The sequence below is a fragment of the Melozone crissalis genome, unplaced genomic scaffold (genome assembly GCF_028551555.1).
Source record: "Melozone crissalis strain CALT ecotype California unplaced genomic scaffold, PUWL_Pcris_2 ptg000019l_1, whole genome shotgun sequence".
Taxonomy (NCBI): Eukaryota; Metazoa; Chordata; class Aves; order Passeriformes; family Passerellidae; genus Melozone; species Melozone crissalis.
In genome coordinates this window covers 2890717-2906194 of record NW_026535797.1, presented here as the reverse complement: position 1 = coordinate 2906194, position 15478 = coordinate 2890717, and the positions used below count along the sequence as shown (strand labels likewise).

Sequence of the window (15478 nt, the reverse complement as noted above, 5' to 3'; positions counted from 1 at the left end):
TGCTTTGATTATCTAACGTTTTACAGCTCTGCAGCTCCAAGATGCTGCAAGACGTCTACAAGAAGAAAAGAGAACCACTCAGTAGACTGAAGTGTCCTTTCCCACACTCTGTTTCTGATTTCTTTCCCATTTCACCCTGACCTTTTGTCTTTTTTTTAACCTTTATTTATTTGGGGGTTTTTTTTAAATCTGGAGAAGTGCTGGAAAAAGTGTTTTTCCCTTCAAGTGGATGCTGTTTTCGTGGCATACCTGGCTGTGTGCTGGAAATCTCTGGAGAGTGGATATTTTCACATCTGGAGACTCCAGTTCAGCCTTTGAATGACCAAAATCAGGGTGACCTTATGTTCTGCTTCCTTGAGATCATTTTTCAAAAAGGAGAAAAGGATTGAAACTAATACTTAATACAACAAATGGCACAAGTGATCAGTACTTTCCCAACTTGACCTTAAGAGGTTTCCACTATGTTTTATTTATTTAACTACATGTTTATAAAGTAGTTAAATAAATATTTTTTTCCCGTGGCAGTTCAAAAATCAAACAAAAGCAGATGACAAAACAAGAAGGCTCCTCAGAAAACCCTTGCAGACCCAAACCCACTGAGCCCAGCAGCTCTCCAAGATGCAATATTCACTTGTGCGGTGTAAAATCAGCATTGCTGCCACTGCCCTGCTTTTGATCTGCAGCCCTAAAGCTCATTAATGGTAATGAGGGATGCACAGGGGAGCACAGACCTCCAGCACCATCAAAGGACAGCATTGGGAGCACTTTAATCACGGGGTGCTGCTCCCCAGGCACTGCCCTGGTGGGGAATGAAGGAGCTGCTGATCCCCTCAGCCTGGGCCATCCCTGATGCTCCTCCAGCCCAGCTCTCCTGGGCAGGCAGGCTGGAGAAATCTCCTTCATGTACACCCTCCTGCACTCCTGGGCAGCCAGGCACATCCCTGGGGAATCCTTTCATGTACACCCTCCTGCCTCCACAAACCTTGCTCTTCATTTGGGGGCCTCCCATCACCTGGATTGTCACTTCTCTCCCAGAAATGCTGCTCCAGCTCACCAGAGGTGGAAGCAAACTGCAGCACAGGAGCAAAGCAGGTTGGGGTTTGGGTTTAGAGGCCAATTTCTCTTCTCAAACCCATAATTCCACCACAAATATCAGCTGGTTTTTGGACAGAGACCCTGATACAGTTCACACACCTGTGACCTAACAATTAAGGAATATTCACTAATCCAGGTTGTGACACCTCAGTGGCTCTGGGTGATGCCTCAGGTTTAGCTTTTCTATGTTTCACATTCTGTGCTGCTTTAGTGTGTGGGTCTGGGCTCACATCAGGGGATGGTGAGCTCTGTGCACAGAGCAGGGAGACAAAATAATTCCTGCTCCAGCTGGGCACCAAGGACAAATGACCCAAATCTCAGCCCAGGAGCACAAACACCGTGGGCTGCAGAGAGAAAAACAAGCAGGGTGGGACTGCCTGGGCTAAAGCTGGAATGGGACAATGAACTGCAAGGTGCAAATGGAGCAGAACTGATCCCAGGGACAGAGCCCGTGCCCCTCGTGCATTTTGGGGCCATTTTGGTTCATCTTGGGTGCAGCCCTGGCTGGGCTCTGGTGCTGCCCAGGGTGGATCCATGGAGGAGATGCTTTGAATAAATCCCTGCTTTGTTCTGGAACCCTGTCCAGCCTCTGTCCTAGGGCAGCCTGCACAAGGCATTAGGGGAACATTCCAGATGCATCCTTGGAGCCCAGGAGTTTGGGAAGAGGGAATTCTGCTGCTGGACTGCAATTACAGCTGCACCTGAATGCCAAAGCTGCTGCCAGCCCTGCCCTTGCACTGAGCACAAACTCCAGAGAAATTTTCAATGTCTGAGCCCTTACACCAGGAAAATCAGCAAGACCTTCCAGAGTATGGAACAAGCAAGAAGAGAAAACAAATAAAAGCTATTTTAGATGTCCCTGATAATATATTTGCTACCACAGAAGCTGTCAATAGAGGGGAGCCAATAAAACCAGCTTTTCCTTGCCAGCAGAAATGGGTGTTTACTTATAAAAAAAGCACAAACTAAAGTGTGATATACCCCTTCATTGAAGGTAGCACACAAAAGCAAAGCATCACATGAACTCCTCCTCACCTGCAGCAGAGCTGCCTCTCAAGGAAAACTTCTCCCAAATCCCACAGCACAGGAATTGGCCTCTGAATATCAAATGTTTCCTGAGCTCATGCAGGGATGCCTGGATCACTCCACAGCAGATCCACGGCCCAGCTCCTCCCCAGGGAGGCAAACAGGAATGTTCACATTTGCTGCAGCTCCTGTGCAACTCTTGGTGTCACTTGGAGCTCCCCACACACATCTGCTACTACTCCTCAGGAAAAAGCCACTCTGTTTCCACTTAAATATTTTATCTCACCTTAATTACTGCTGATGTACTCAGTGCTCAGTGCAGAATATCTAATTGCTCCTGGAGGGAATTAAAACCCAGTAAGTGCTCAGGCTCTTTTTCAGTGGTACCTGGAAGAAGCCCACCTGATGGTACTTCCCATGGTTAATTTCCCCCCATTTCTCCTCAGCAGTGCTTAACTGGAGTAATTAGTTTAATTTGGGATTGTCACTCAGCTAAGTCTTAACAGATCCCCTTTGCTCTCACTCTCATTCACAAATAGGCAGCTTCCCATTGTGTCCCTGCTTTAATTCTAACATAAAGGTTTGAATTTTACTTAAAACTTTACTAGTAACAGCAGGGTTTTTTTTGGGACTGGTTAGAAAAATGTCTTCTCCAAATTACAGCAGTAAATTAACCCATATTTTTCTATGTATGAGTTCTACTCTGTGCTCTTTCTGGGTTCCTAATTGGTCTCCTCCCCCAGACCCTGCCTCCAAAAACTCAATAACTAAAGAGAAATTGTGTACTGGAAGGCAATTACTCAAAATTAGCTGTTCTTTTTTTTCCTATGAGGCACCATTCCATAAAAATCCTCTGAAACAATAATCTATAGCTGAGAGGTTAAATTAATCTCATTTTTTCTTTTTCTTTCTACTCATGATCATCACTACACAAAACAGGAATTTCCACCAGCAGTATCACAGCCCAAGCCCCACTTCCCTGTAACACTTACAATCATATTTATCTGAGTAAATTCAATTTAAAATCTGAGAGAGAAACTGAGTGACTTTAAATCCTAGCTGTGAAAATTGGAAATGGGAACACAAGATTGAAGATAAGAACAGGAGGAAAAAATGCAGGCAGAGGGGTTCAGTTCATTCTTGACTTTTCAAAAGGAGCATCACACAGAAGGAACAGGACAAAGGGAGTTGTTGTGAGGGGAAGGATCCTAAAGAAGCTGCTTCCTCCCTCCTGTGTGTCATCAAGGGGTGGAAATCAGAATATGCCTTGGAAAAGAGTAAAGCCAGGTCTGATGGGGGCCTAGGTTAAAATAAAATTTTCCCAAGAGATTTTCTTTCATTCAGAAGTTTGTTAAGCAGATATCAATAGCCATGCTCTCTCACAAATCAGATTTTCCACTTCTTGAATATCTACACTCATAACATGTCCTGAAACAATAGCCCATAGAGAATTTATATTTTCCTGAGTATTTTAAATTATTTTCCATTTATTTAATCTTTTCTCCATCATGGGCTTTGAGGAGAACCTTCCAGATCAACGTGAGGGGTTCCATCTCATCATAAATGTACAGAGAAAGCAAGGGGGTGTAGGGCTGAGAAAATCTCCACCATTCCCATACCCAGGTGCAAGGGGGATTGGAGGGGAACACCCCAAAGCAGCCCTTTCCCCATTTTCCACCAGCCTGTGTCTGTGGGAAGGCAAAGAGAGATGGAACAAATGGCTCTGTCCTTGGAACCATCTCCATCAGCCCTGGCTGGGATGATCCAGCAACAAGAAATGAACCTGGGAACAGAAAATGCTTCCACCAGGGGCCAGTGAAAATGGATTTAATAAAATTTAAATAAAATAAAAATTTAATATTGCAGGAATTGGGCATCCCAAAGGGAAAAGGGTATTTTGTTATTGCAGATGTTTGGCATCCCAAAGGGAAAAGGGTATTTGGTTACTGCAGGAATTGGGCATCGCAAAGGGAAAAGGGTATTTGGTTATTGCAGGTGTTGGGCATCCCAAAGGGAAAAGGGCATTTTGTTATTGAAGATATTGGGCATCCCAAAGGGAAAAGGGTATTTGGTTATTGCAGGTGTTGGGCATCCCAAAGGGAAAAGGGCATTTTGTTATTGAAGATATTGGGCATCCCAAAGGGAAAAGGGTATTTTGTTATTGCAGATGTTTGGCATCCCAAAGGGAAAAGGGTATTTTGTTATCAAAGATATTGGGCATCCCAAAAGGAAAAAGGTATTTTGTTATTGCAGGAATTGGGCATCCCAAAGGGAAAAGGGTATTTGGTTATTGCAGGAATTGGGTATCCCAAAGGGAAAACCCAACTGTAGGATGAGCATCTGAATGGGTGAAACTGCCCGTCCTGGGAGGATTCCTGCTCTCGTTAACCTCCCCAGGAAGAGGAAATGGAAAGGCATCAGGGAGCACTCCCTGTGGGAGGGAGGGAAGAGCAAATTTCCCTGCAGCCAAGTTCCCTGTGTGGGGCTCAAAGAGCACAGCACTCAAGGACACAGGAAAGTGGGACAGGGGAAATTCAACCCTTGAGTTTTCAGGAAGGGAGAACACCAACTCTCAAAACTTTGCTTCTCTAAAGGCTGCAAAAAAATCTCAGACATATCTGAAGCCAATATTTCAACTTCTTAGTGGGAGCTCACCCGGCTTCAAACCCCATGGAAAGCCCTGTGCTCAATTTTGATGAAGTAAAAATTTGTGTAAAAACTGCATTTCCAGAATTATTAAATAAAAAAGCACTGCTAATTGGCAGCATTCTGCTCTGCAGTAAATTCTGCTCACATTTACAGGGGTATAAATCCAGCCCAATGCCTTGGGCTGCACCAGAACAACTCCTGGGTATTTATCTGCCTGGCAGGAGGAATATTTTCACTCCTAAGAGGCGACACTTTAGGGAGATATTTGGAAAAGAAGTGGAATACTGAAGTGGCCTCACTGGCTCAGCCCAGTCCCTTAGTTTCCAGATAATAAGATCTCAGTAAAAATATTCACAAATCTCTCTAATCTTCCTTCTTTGGCACTTGCAACTGTCCATGTAGAAGATAATTAAGAAAACTAGAGGAATATTATTACAACAGATGCATAAAAAAGAGGAGAATGTGTATTAAATATTCCTTACTGATATGATTAGTATCAATATTAAATGTATTAAAATATTAACAGTCTGTTTTATAAAATACTACTTTCAGTACTAAATATTCCTTATTGATAGTATTTTATAAGAACCACCCCTGTTTCTACAGAAGGATTAATGTGATTTTCACAGCAGATATTTGAATCTCTCCAAGTCCTGTATTGACACAAATTTGTGGGGTTTTGTGCATGATTCCATGTTAGAAAAAAATACATTTTGCTAAAGTAGTAGGTCTTTAGACATTTGTAGCTCACACACAACTGCTGCTCATCTTGCTGGTATCCTTTAAGAATAAAAACTATAGGAAGCTGATTAAAGCATGGATCCAACAGAGTTTAAATTCCACCCCGATCCCTGGAGGTTTTTTCCCACCAAGACAAAATTTCCAAGACCTCTTCAAAGACTGAAACAGAGGAACTGAATGAAATTACAATAATTGATGAAATCCCTTTAAAGTCAACAGCCTTAAAACATTTCCTTTTGTGCACGACCACACCAATGACTCCAAAGTGAAATTCACAGAGACCTTTCTGCCATAACTTGCATATTTCCTATTTTTGTAGACAGCAGATAAGGACTTCTCAGTGCTTTTCACACTAACTTCAGTTAGATTTTTCTTTATTCCACTCATTAAATCTACCTTAAACCAATTAGCAAAGCACAGAGGCAGTGCAGTGAGTACACTGAGAGCAGGCTGTCTCTCTAAATGGACATGGGATTCTCTTAGCTTTGATTTTTTGGCTATTTCCAGAGTGCATTTGAGATAAGGAACATTCATTTGGCCTTTCCTTAACAGAAAAACCCTTCTAGGGAAGAAAACCTTCCAGTGTTCTTTCAATAATGGTGCTCAGGGGAATATTGCTATTGGTGAGACACGTTGGGTAATTAACTATTCAAAGTGTTAATTTGTAATGGGTGAGAGGCAGCTTGGCTCAAGGCATGGAGTGTTCTCCAGGAATATTTGTCACAGATTGACAGCCTGGTGTGGAGATAAAGCCTGAGGCTGTAAACCCAAAGCTGAAGTTTCCATTTCTGAATCAATAATCAGTGCAAACAATCAGCCACAGCTCCTCCTCAGGCACCAGCTGAATGCAGAGTTTGGTGAAAACCCAAAGAGGGGGATGTGAAAATCCCCCAAACCTTCAAGCTGGGAGGTTCTGCAGGAACCCCAGTGGGGGAGCTGAGCTGCTTGGGATGGGGAATGGGATCTCCAACTCCTCCTGTCCTGAGGAACCCTGCGTGGGCACAGCCCTGCTCTTAGCCAGCCCAAGCCCAGTGCCTGGACTGGCACATGCAGCACCCAGGACAGGGTCAGACACCCCCAAGGACTCCAGGGTGAAAGAAGAATGAACAAGGAGCTCTTTAATGTCCCTCTCACCACATGAGTTCAGAAAGTGCCCAGAAATCTCTGTCCTGAGAGCATCCCTGTGTTTATTGCAATAAACATTCGGGTGCAGAACCAGTAACTCAGCTGAGCTGGCAGAAGCTGGAATGTTTCCTTGAGGAGCTCAGAGCCCAACCCAGTGCCCAGCTCATAGCCCAGCTCAGCCCAGAGCCCTGTCCCATGTCATTCTGTGTGTGACAGAGCCCTGACCAGTGCAGGATGCATTCCAAGGGGATGATTACCACCCATTGTCTCACAAGAGCTCAGTTATTTTTCTTTCCCAGACTGCAGAAATCCCTCTCGCTCTCCCCCACTCTCACAACTCTTTTGTTTGTGTCTCATCTTGCTGTGCTTGGCCCCTGGCCACAGCCCTGATTCCTGCCCTGGTGGATGGAGGGTGACAGCTTTGCCTTTGAAGGAGTTCCAAGGCTGCTGCTGGGCTGAGCAGCAGGGAACAGCCCTGCCCAACCCTCCCTGGCCTCTCCCACAACGCTCCCCTTCCTTCCCAGAAGCCTGCAGTGCTGGAAAAGGGACAGGGGGGGCTGATCACAGTTCCCAGAAGAGGTTTTTAAGCAACAGATGAACTTTAGGCACACAGAGAGAACGCTGGAGCAGGAAGGGACAGCAGAGAACATCCAGAGCATCCTCTTGTCCTAAGGCACATCCAGCTGTACCTGCACTGCTGGCAGATATTTGCCTCACTGGTTCTTGCTGGATTCCAGTCACAGGCACTTTAACTGGCAAATCTTACTTGAATTTAATCCTTTCAGACCTAGCCTGAACACGGACATGGAGAACTCATTCCTCATATCCTTCAGTTTCAATAGGAACTTAAAATACATCCCTGCAAGCAGTGACAGCTCACTCTGCCCAGGGTGCCTGACATTCCAGTGTCTACAGAACACTCTTGTGCTTGGCACAGCGCCCTTGCCAGCAGCCCCCCTCAGCTCTGACAGGGAACCAGGGGATTTCCTGAGCTGGAAGGGACCCACAGGATCACTGAGTGCAGCTGCTGGCCCTGCACCCACAGGAGTGACCACAGGTTCACTGGTTTTCATTTCCCACATTTCTAATCTCTCTTCTTGGACGATCTCGCTCTGGACACAGAGTAGCCTTAATCCCACTGACCTGGCAGATTTCATTTTCTCACAAGCTAAAAGTGCTCCCAACTTGCAACAAAACTTTGTGCAAAACTAAAACCTGTTCTGCACGAGACAGAGAGTTTGCAGAGAGCCTGAGAGTGCATTTCCTGCATTACTGAATTTCCTACCCACTCATCTCAGCCTTGGCTCATTTCCTACTGTGACTGATGCTCAGCTGGCAAGATGAGAGGAGGTGAAATTCTGATTTAACACTTGCAACACAGCTTGTTTGCTTCTGGATTGTTTTTTTGGTTTTTTTTAAATTACCCAGCTTCTTACAGCACTTTTGTCTCTCACACTGTTAACCTGGAAATAGAAATGTGCAATAATACACATGGTCTGATAACATTTAATTTTTTCAGCTTGAGGAGGATAACTGCAACAAGATTTAACAGGTGTTGAAAAAGTTTTTGTGTCTTTTTTTGTACCTTTCAATGTTCCTGAGGCACAAAGTGAAGGCACAGCTGTCCCAGTGTAGCTGTAGGCTGGCACTTACCCAGTGGAGGGGTTCATGATGCAGCCCCCTTTCTCAGTGGAAGCTCTGCAGCTGCAGCCCCTCTCCAAGGTGTCGTGATTCATGCCAAAGTTGTGCCCCAGCTCGTGAGCCAGCGTCACTGCTGCACCCAGAGGGTTTTCTGAGTGATCCTTCAAAACAAAACCCACCGGAGAACCAGTCAGCTCAGCACACAAACCCAGCTCAAGGCACACATTCCCCCTCCAAGGTCCCATTGCCTGCCCTTTGAAATGGTTTATAAGTTTTACTCTGTTGTTAAATAAACTCAATTTTAAATTCATCCTTGTGGGGATTTCAGGAGAGCCTTTCTGGCCACCCAGTTTCCCCATCAGACATTTGAAACCATTGAGCAGCTGTGAACATCCCTTTATTGGGGCTTAAAATTCTGCTGTTCAAGGAATCCCCCAAACCCCCAGGTGCCCCAAGTGGCAGAGAGGTGACCAGACATGGAGTGCTGGAAAGGGCAATAATTTATGGGTGAGGATGAGTGTGGTGAGGGACAAGTGAGAAGTCCTTCATGTCAGGAGGCAAATTAAAAATGCAGCAAGAGATTTCACTCAGTGTATTTAATCTGCTTCAGACTGTTTTGATAATATCAGAATGTTCAAGATTTCACAAACCTTTTAAGAAAAACCAAGAACCTTTAAAAATCTCCTTTTTAAAATGAAAGGCCACAGCAAGCCAAAATCTTCCATGGCCTCTTATTAACCTATAAATACTCTAAATGTTGAAAGTGTCAGTTTGAAATTTTAACACTAATCCATGATTAAATACTGATTGTTGGGACAATAATTTCTGAGAAATTCACTGCATGATTTGATTACAGGCTGCTGATCAGAATGATGTTTTGGCTTAACCACAAGGAAGAGACCTTTCCACACTGATCATTTTCCTTGAGGGAAAAAAAATCCACTACACTTGTAAGAAAGCTTTCCCTGAAGGCATAAACATGTAATATAAATGCATGATCCACTATTTATCAGTCAGTAAATGGAATTACTGTGTACAGCTGCCTGCTCTAGAAGCTTGCATGAATATATTCACTTTAAAGAACTCTTTCAGCATCATCTAAGCCAAACTCCAGACTAAAAAGTGAAAGGTAGAACTGTCTAAAACATTATCTGTGTACTAATGGAGGCCTTAATACACGACTTGGGGTAGATTTAAGAGTTTCTTCTTTCATCTGTCTGGGCCAATATTTTTAGTAAATCATTTCTCAAGCAGCAAACAAAATCAAGAAGAGAATACAGTCATTCTAAAAAATTCAAAATGTTCCTTCTGTAATTGGAATCAACTCAAAAGAATTTTATCTGTTCACAAAATGTCTCTTTTTTTAAAAAAATCCTGAATTTTAAAATCTTGATATAAAAATCTTGTGACAGGCAGTTTGTGTGCAGTTTGTCCTGCTCAACACCCACATAATGAGATATCTTATCTAGATACTGGTCTGATACAGATGGGTTTATCTTTGTGCACACAGTAATTGACGGAATACTTAGAGAATTCAGTGTAATTGAACCTGATGTCACAAAAAGAGCACAACCTCTCACTCAAATGGGGAAAAAAATGCAGGGCTGAAGATTAAGAAAACAGCGAAATAATTCCATATAATTTACCACTGAGTCACTGGATGATGCTCTGAAATTCAGGCTATCTGGTCAAAGCAGGAACTCCTCACTGAGCTACAGACACTCAGCAAATTGAGCTCAGACGTTCTTTATATTTCCAGTATCTCCTCCACTGACTGAGCAGTGATTATATTTCTCTGAATACTCTGAAGCTGTCAACTAAAACTAAAACCAAGGATTCACACAGTCCACTCCAGAAGTGGAGCAATAAATGATGTGAAATGCAATTTGGGACTTGAAAAGGCAAACAATTATTGCAGCCCATGCGGTTCTCATTACTTGCTCAGATCCACTTGGAATGCAATTTTATCAGCTTCTAGAGAGGGTTTTCAGAAGGAGGAATGTGATGCCTCAGCAAAAGAGGTTATTTGAAGACAGCATAAATGAAGATTATCAAAACAAACAGTGACATGTTCCATTTGATACTGAGGCCGCTTAAGAATCACAAGGACTAAAGAAATGAATAGCAATGTGACTTTGATTTATTCCACCAGGGTCCTTCAAAGTTAACTTGAGCAGTAAAAGTCATTACCAAACACATTTCACAACCACTGAATAAGCAGCCATCTACTGTTAAGGCATTATAAGCTGTTGCACAAAACATGCAGCTGCTTTCAGCTGAATTTTGCTTCATTTCACTGGGATTTCAATCAAAACCTAATCATTAAATGCTGTCACCTACAGCTCCACCAGGCAAATGCCCTGCTTGCTCCTGCTATTTTCAGTGTGTTCACTCGGTTCATGGAGTCACAGAATGGTTTGAATTGGAAGGGACCTTAAAAATTATCCAGTCCCAACTCAATTTCCACTGTCCCAGGCTGCTCCAAGCCCCATCCAACCTGGCCCTGGGCTCTGCCAGGGATCCAGGACAGCCACAGCTGCTCTGGGCACCCTCACAGAGGACAATTTCCTCCTAATATCCCATTTAAATCTCTCCTCTGTAAGTTTAAAACCCTTCTCCCTCACCCCATCATTGTCTGCCCAGATAAAAAGTCACTTTCCTCTTCTCTCAGAAATATTTTACTTTTAAATCCATGAATTCAGTGGGCAACCTTTGGAAACAGAAGAATGAAGACTGAATCACGTCAGAGACTTGCTTTAATGTCAACTTCTCTTTGGTTTTTCTGTGACACTACAGAAACTTCACAGGGAAATGAAATGATAAAGGTCTTGTTAAAGCTCCTCACACTCACATGGCTGCTCTCCCTGCTTTGAGTTCCTCTGAAAATTAATGGCAGACAGGGTGTCACCCACTGAGAGAGCTCAGCCCCATAGAAAAGAGACAGGCAGGCTCCCAGGGAGGCATGACAGAGGAATTTAGATCATAAAGCAGAGCTGACTAACTGCAGAAAGAAGCAGGAAAATCACATCAGACAAGAGTCACTCCAGATTTTGTATTCAAATGTCATTTCTGACGCAGTCTCTCATTGTCTTTTCTTCCAGAACAGGTTTTAGAGTGTGGGAGCTTTTGGTGTTGAGGGCTGGGGGTGGGATGGGTGAGAAATTGGCTGAATTATGAGGTTGGGCAAATGTTCATTTGCGCAGTGCTGAGACACCTGAGCCCTGGCCTTCCCAGGCTGAGGGTGATTCATTCTTTACAGAGTCACAGAATCTTTTAGGGTGGAAAAGACCTTAAAGACCATGGAGTCCAACCATGCCCAGCACTGCCAAGGCCAGCACTGCCCCGTGTCCCCAAGTGCCACCTCCAGAGGGCTTTTAAATCACTCCAGGAGTGGGGACTCCACTCCTTCCCTGGGCAGCTGTGCCAATATATATAAATATAAAATAAAATATAAATATATATATATAAATACAGGTACCAATATATATAAATATATCTATCTGTGCCTGAATCTGCCTTTTCTAACTCAGGGCATGGTTGGGCAGCTGCACTTTTGGGTTTTGGGGTGAGTGTTTGCTTCATTTGGATTTGGCTCCTTTTTGAGGATTTGCTTAAAGAGCTGGAGAACTTTTCTGGTTATTCTGTGCAAGTTTCAAGTTAATTTGCACCTCAAAAGCTTAAATTCACTGAATCTCTGCTCCCCTTCATGACAGAAGCTTCAGCCTGGCCCAGGACTCATCCACAGAGCCTGGGTTTCTCCTGGACAGATAAATCAATCCCCTCTCTATGAGAATGCTCTAAAGAAATGCTGATTCTTGTTTTCTTGTTACTGGAATGAACTATTAGTAATTATTTCTCTTTAAAATGACAGCTTCCAGAGCAAAGAGAACTGACTTGGCTGTAAATCACACTGTGGAGTGTTTTAAATCTTATGCTAAAAATTAAAAGGACAAAAAGTCATCGTTAAGGGCATCTCTGACTGCAGATAAAGACAAATGGCTGCAGGGCTGAGTCAAATGGGTAAAATGGGGCTCTCTGCCTCATCTGTGCCTTTACCAAGACTTGGGGGTGCACTGGGACACTCCTACAGCTCTTTCTTCCTTTTTTCCTTTTTTTTCCTTTTTTACCTGTCCCCCAGTGAATAATTGTTACAGACAGCAATTACAGACTCAGCTTCTCAAGCTACCAAGAGCCTGAAACCTTTGTCTCTTCTACAACTTTGACACAACTTTTCCCAAATTACGTGATTTGATCCGTCTAGTTTAAAGCTTCTTCCCTCTGTCTTAGCACAAAGCACGGCAAAATTGAAATTTAAAAAGAAAAAATCAGAAAGAAAGTACATCAGAACTCCTTGCAGAGATTGGACAAGATGTTTGCTTGTGTGTTCACCATGTCTTGCATCTAACAACAACAATAATGCCCTGGGAGAGACTCAGCTGGAATAAATGCTGCCATTGTTTGTTCTCTCTGTCTGGCAATGCAATAAAACCACTGCTGCAAAGATGGAAAATAAGGCCTAACACAGGAAACTCTATAAATACAGAATATAATCAATATAATAAAAGATTCAGGATAGACTGCTGCTGCCTGTAACACAAGTATACCCAAGTGTATAACAAATACATCTTCTGGTTCTCTTCCTCACAGCACCTCAGCACCTGGTTCAATAACAATTAGAGGAATAAACTCCTTGCAAAGAGGCCCTGCTATATTTTAATGAGATATTTTGGTTGTTTTCACTATGGCAACTATCACTTACAAGCAATCTGAACAACAGAGGGATGGAAAATGGGACAGATGGGGCAGGTTCAGGAGGCAGGGCCGCAGGGCTGGTGTGGTGTCACCTGAGAGAGAGTGGCTGAGAGCTTGCCCCACTTACCATGACGACCCCTCCAGACTGCTCTGCTGTGCACATGCTCATGATGGGAGCCATGCCAATGGTTGTGCCCTGGAAGTACACCCCGCTGCAGAGGGGAGAGGAGACACAGAGCCGCCAGTCAGTGCCACGGTACCTCCCTGTCCCCTCCAGCTCTGGGTTTCTGCCGGACTCAAACACAGACCCCGCATCTGCCCCTCACATTGGCAGGTCAAAGCAATGGAAAGCCCAGATGGGCTGTGCTGCCTCAGCTGAACTGAACCACGGTGCCCCAGCTCTTGGGGCATCCACTGCATCACCCCCATTGGGTCACCACAAATGAATCATCTGCATTGGATCACCCTCAACAGATCACTCCCAATGGATCATCCTCATTGGGTGACCCAAAATGGATCACCTCCATTGGGTCACCCCCAATGGATCACCCCCAATGGATCACCTCCAATGGATAACCCTCAATGGATCACCCTAAATGGATCACCCTAAATGGATCATCCCCAATGAATCACTATCACTGGATCATCTTCATTGGATCACCCCCACTGGATCACCCCCAATTGATCACTCCCAATGGATCACCCTCACTGGATCACTCCCACTGGATCATCCCCAATGGATCATTATCATTGGATTATCCTCAATGGATCATCCCCATTGGATCTCCCTCACTGGATCACCCCCAATAGATCACCCCCACTGGGATCTCTCCCAATGGATCACCCTCACTGGATCATCCCCAATGGATCACTATCACTGGATATCCTCATTGGATCACTCCCACTGGATCACCCAATTGGATCATTCTCACTGGATCACCCTCAATGGATCATCCCCATTGGATCTCCCCCACTGGATCACCCCCAAAGGATCACCCACACTGGATCACCCCCAAATGGATCACCCCCAATGAATCATCCCCTTGGATCACCCCCATTGGGTCATCCCCACTGGAACACCCCCAATAGATCATTCCCACTGGATCACCCTGCTCAGTTTTCCCTGCTGCAACAGGACCCTTGTTCCCCTCCTCTGTCTCTGAGGCTGGGAACAGGAGCACACGCACAGAGATGGTGTCTCTAACTCAAAGCAGGGTTATTGTGATGCAGGGGGAAGTTTATGTGCTGCTTGTGATGATGCACAGCCTCGAGTGTAATAATTTCAAACAAAGTGTTATTGTACATATAGAGCAATCAAACATCTCAGGCGGGACAGTTTGGAAAGGCTCAATTTATTCTTATTCAGGTAATGTAAGAAGTAAATAACTCCTTTTAATTACTGAGACATCAGTTGTGTTTATCTGCTCAGTATAAAGAATAGTCAATTGATCAAAACAATATCTATTCAACAAAGATGTGTTCCTCTTTCCTTTTTTTTTGAGAGTGCTTTTGCTTTTACAGAACCATAGACTGGTTTGGATTGCCAGGGGCCTTTACTCAATTCCTTTATTCCAAGAAAAAGCAGCAGGGTAAAATATGTTTATGGTTTAATTTATAAATCATGAATGCAAATGAATTGTCTAAATTAGACAGAATTTTAAAGCATACTGAGGTCTTTTCATTAAGAAATAGGCTTCACTTAGGGTCAGAGCAGGACTGCCTTTCCCAGTGACAATTTAGACTGAGGGCAGTTTGAACTGGCTGTAAATTCACACCCTGAGCATGCAGCAGCTGATTACAACCCCTGCTCTACAGGAGTTACAGACAGGCTCAGGACAGGCTCTGAGCACCAGGGCTGGGAAGGAAACTCACCTGGAGCACCTGCAGAGTGATTTTGGGTTTGATGCTTGCAGAGGGGAAAGGCAAACCCTCAGGAGCACAGATGCTCCTTCCAACAGCTCAGCAGCTGGGGCAGGATTCAGCACAGTATCCTGAAATCCCCCCAAAATCCCCAAATCCTGGTGGGTACCAAATGCAGAGCTGAGCCTACCTGATGAGCTGGGCATTGTCGTGGGCTTTCCGAGGTAGGAGCTTGAGCTTCCTCCAGTCCAGGAACTCGTGCAGGCTGGTGAAGGGGTCCTGGGAGATGGAGCACTTGTCCATGTCATTCCACACCTCCACTCCCACCAGGGCCACTCGGATGTTCAGGGGCCTGTAGAACTAAGGAAAAAAGTAGGAAATGTGTGTCTAAAAATATTTCAGACTAGAATATTTCAACAAAAACATAACAATGAACCTTTGTTGTAGAGGTTAAAACAATTTCTTCTTCAGGGCAAAACACCTGACAGGACTCAGACAAAATGCTTCCAAGACTCCCAGAAAACAGTTCTCATCCAACCCATAAGGGGATTGAGATCCGGGGATTTCCTGCTTCTCCCTGAACTCCCTG

The 15478-nt window shown here is 44.2% G+C and overlaps 1 protein-coding gene across 1 annotated transcript in view; it reads right to left on the bottom strand.

The window, feature by feature from the left end:
* The window catches only part of ADAM12 (ADAM metallopeptidase domain 12), a 182216-nt gene that overhangs the window by 41681 nt on the left and 125057 nt on the right, over positions 1–15478 (bottom strand). The window contains exons 9-11 of the mRNA XM_054277234.1: positions 15080–15249; positions 13157–13241; positions 8290–8438 (exon numbers count right to left, since the gene is read on the bottom strand). Of these exons, the coding sequence (XP_054133209.1) occupies positions 8290–8438; positions 13157–13241; positions 15080–15249 (404 nt within the window). The remainder of the gene's footprint in view (positions 1–8289; positions 8439–13156; positions 13242–15079; positions 15250–15478) is intronic.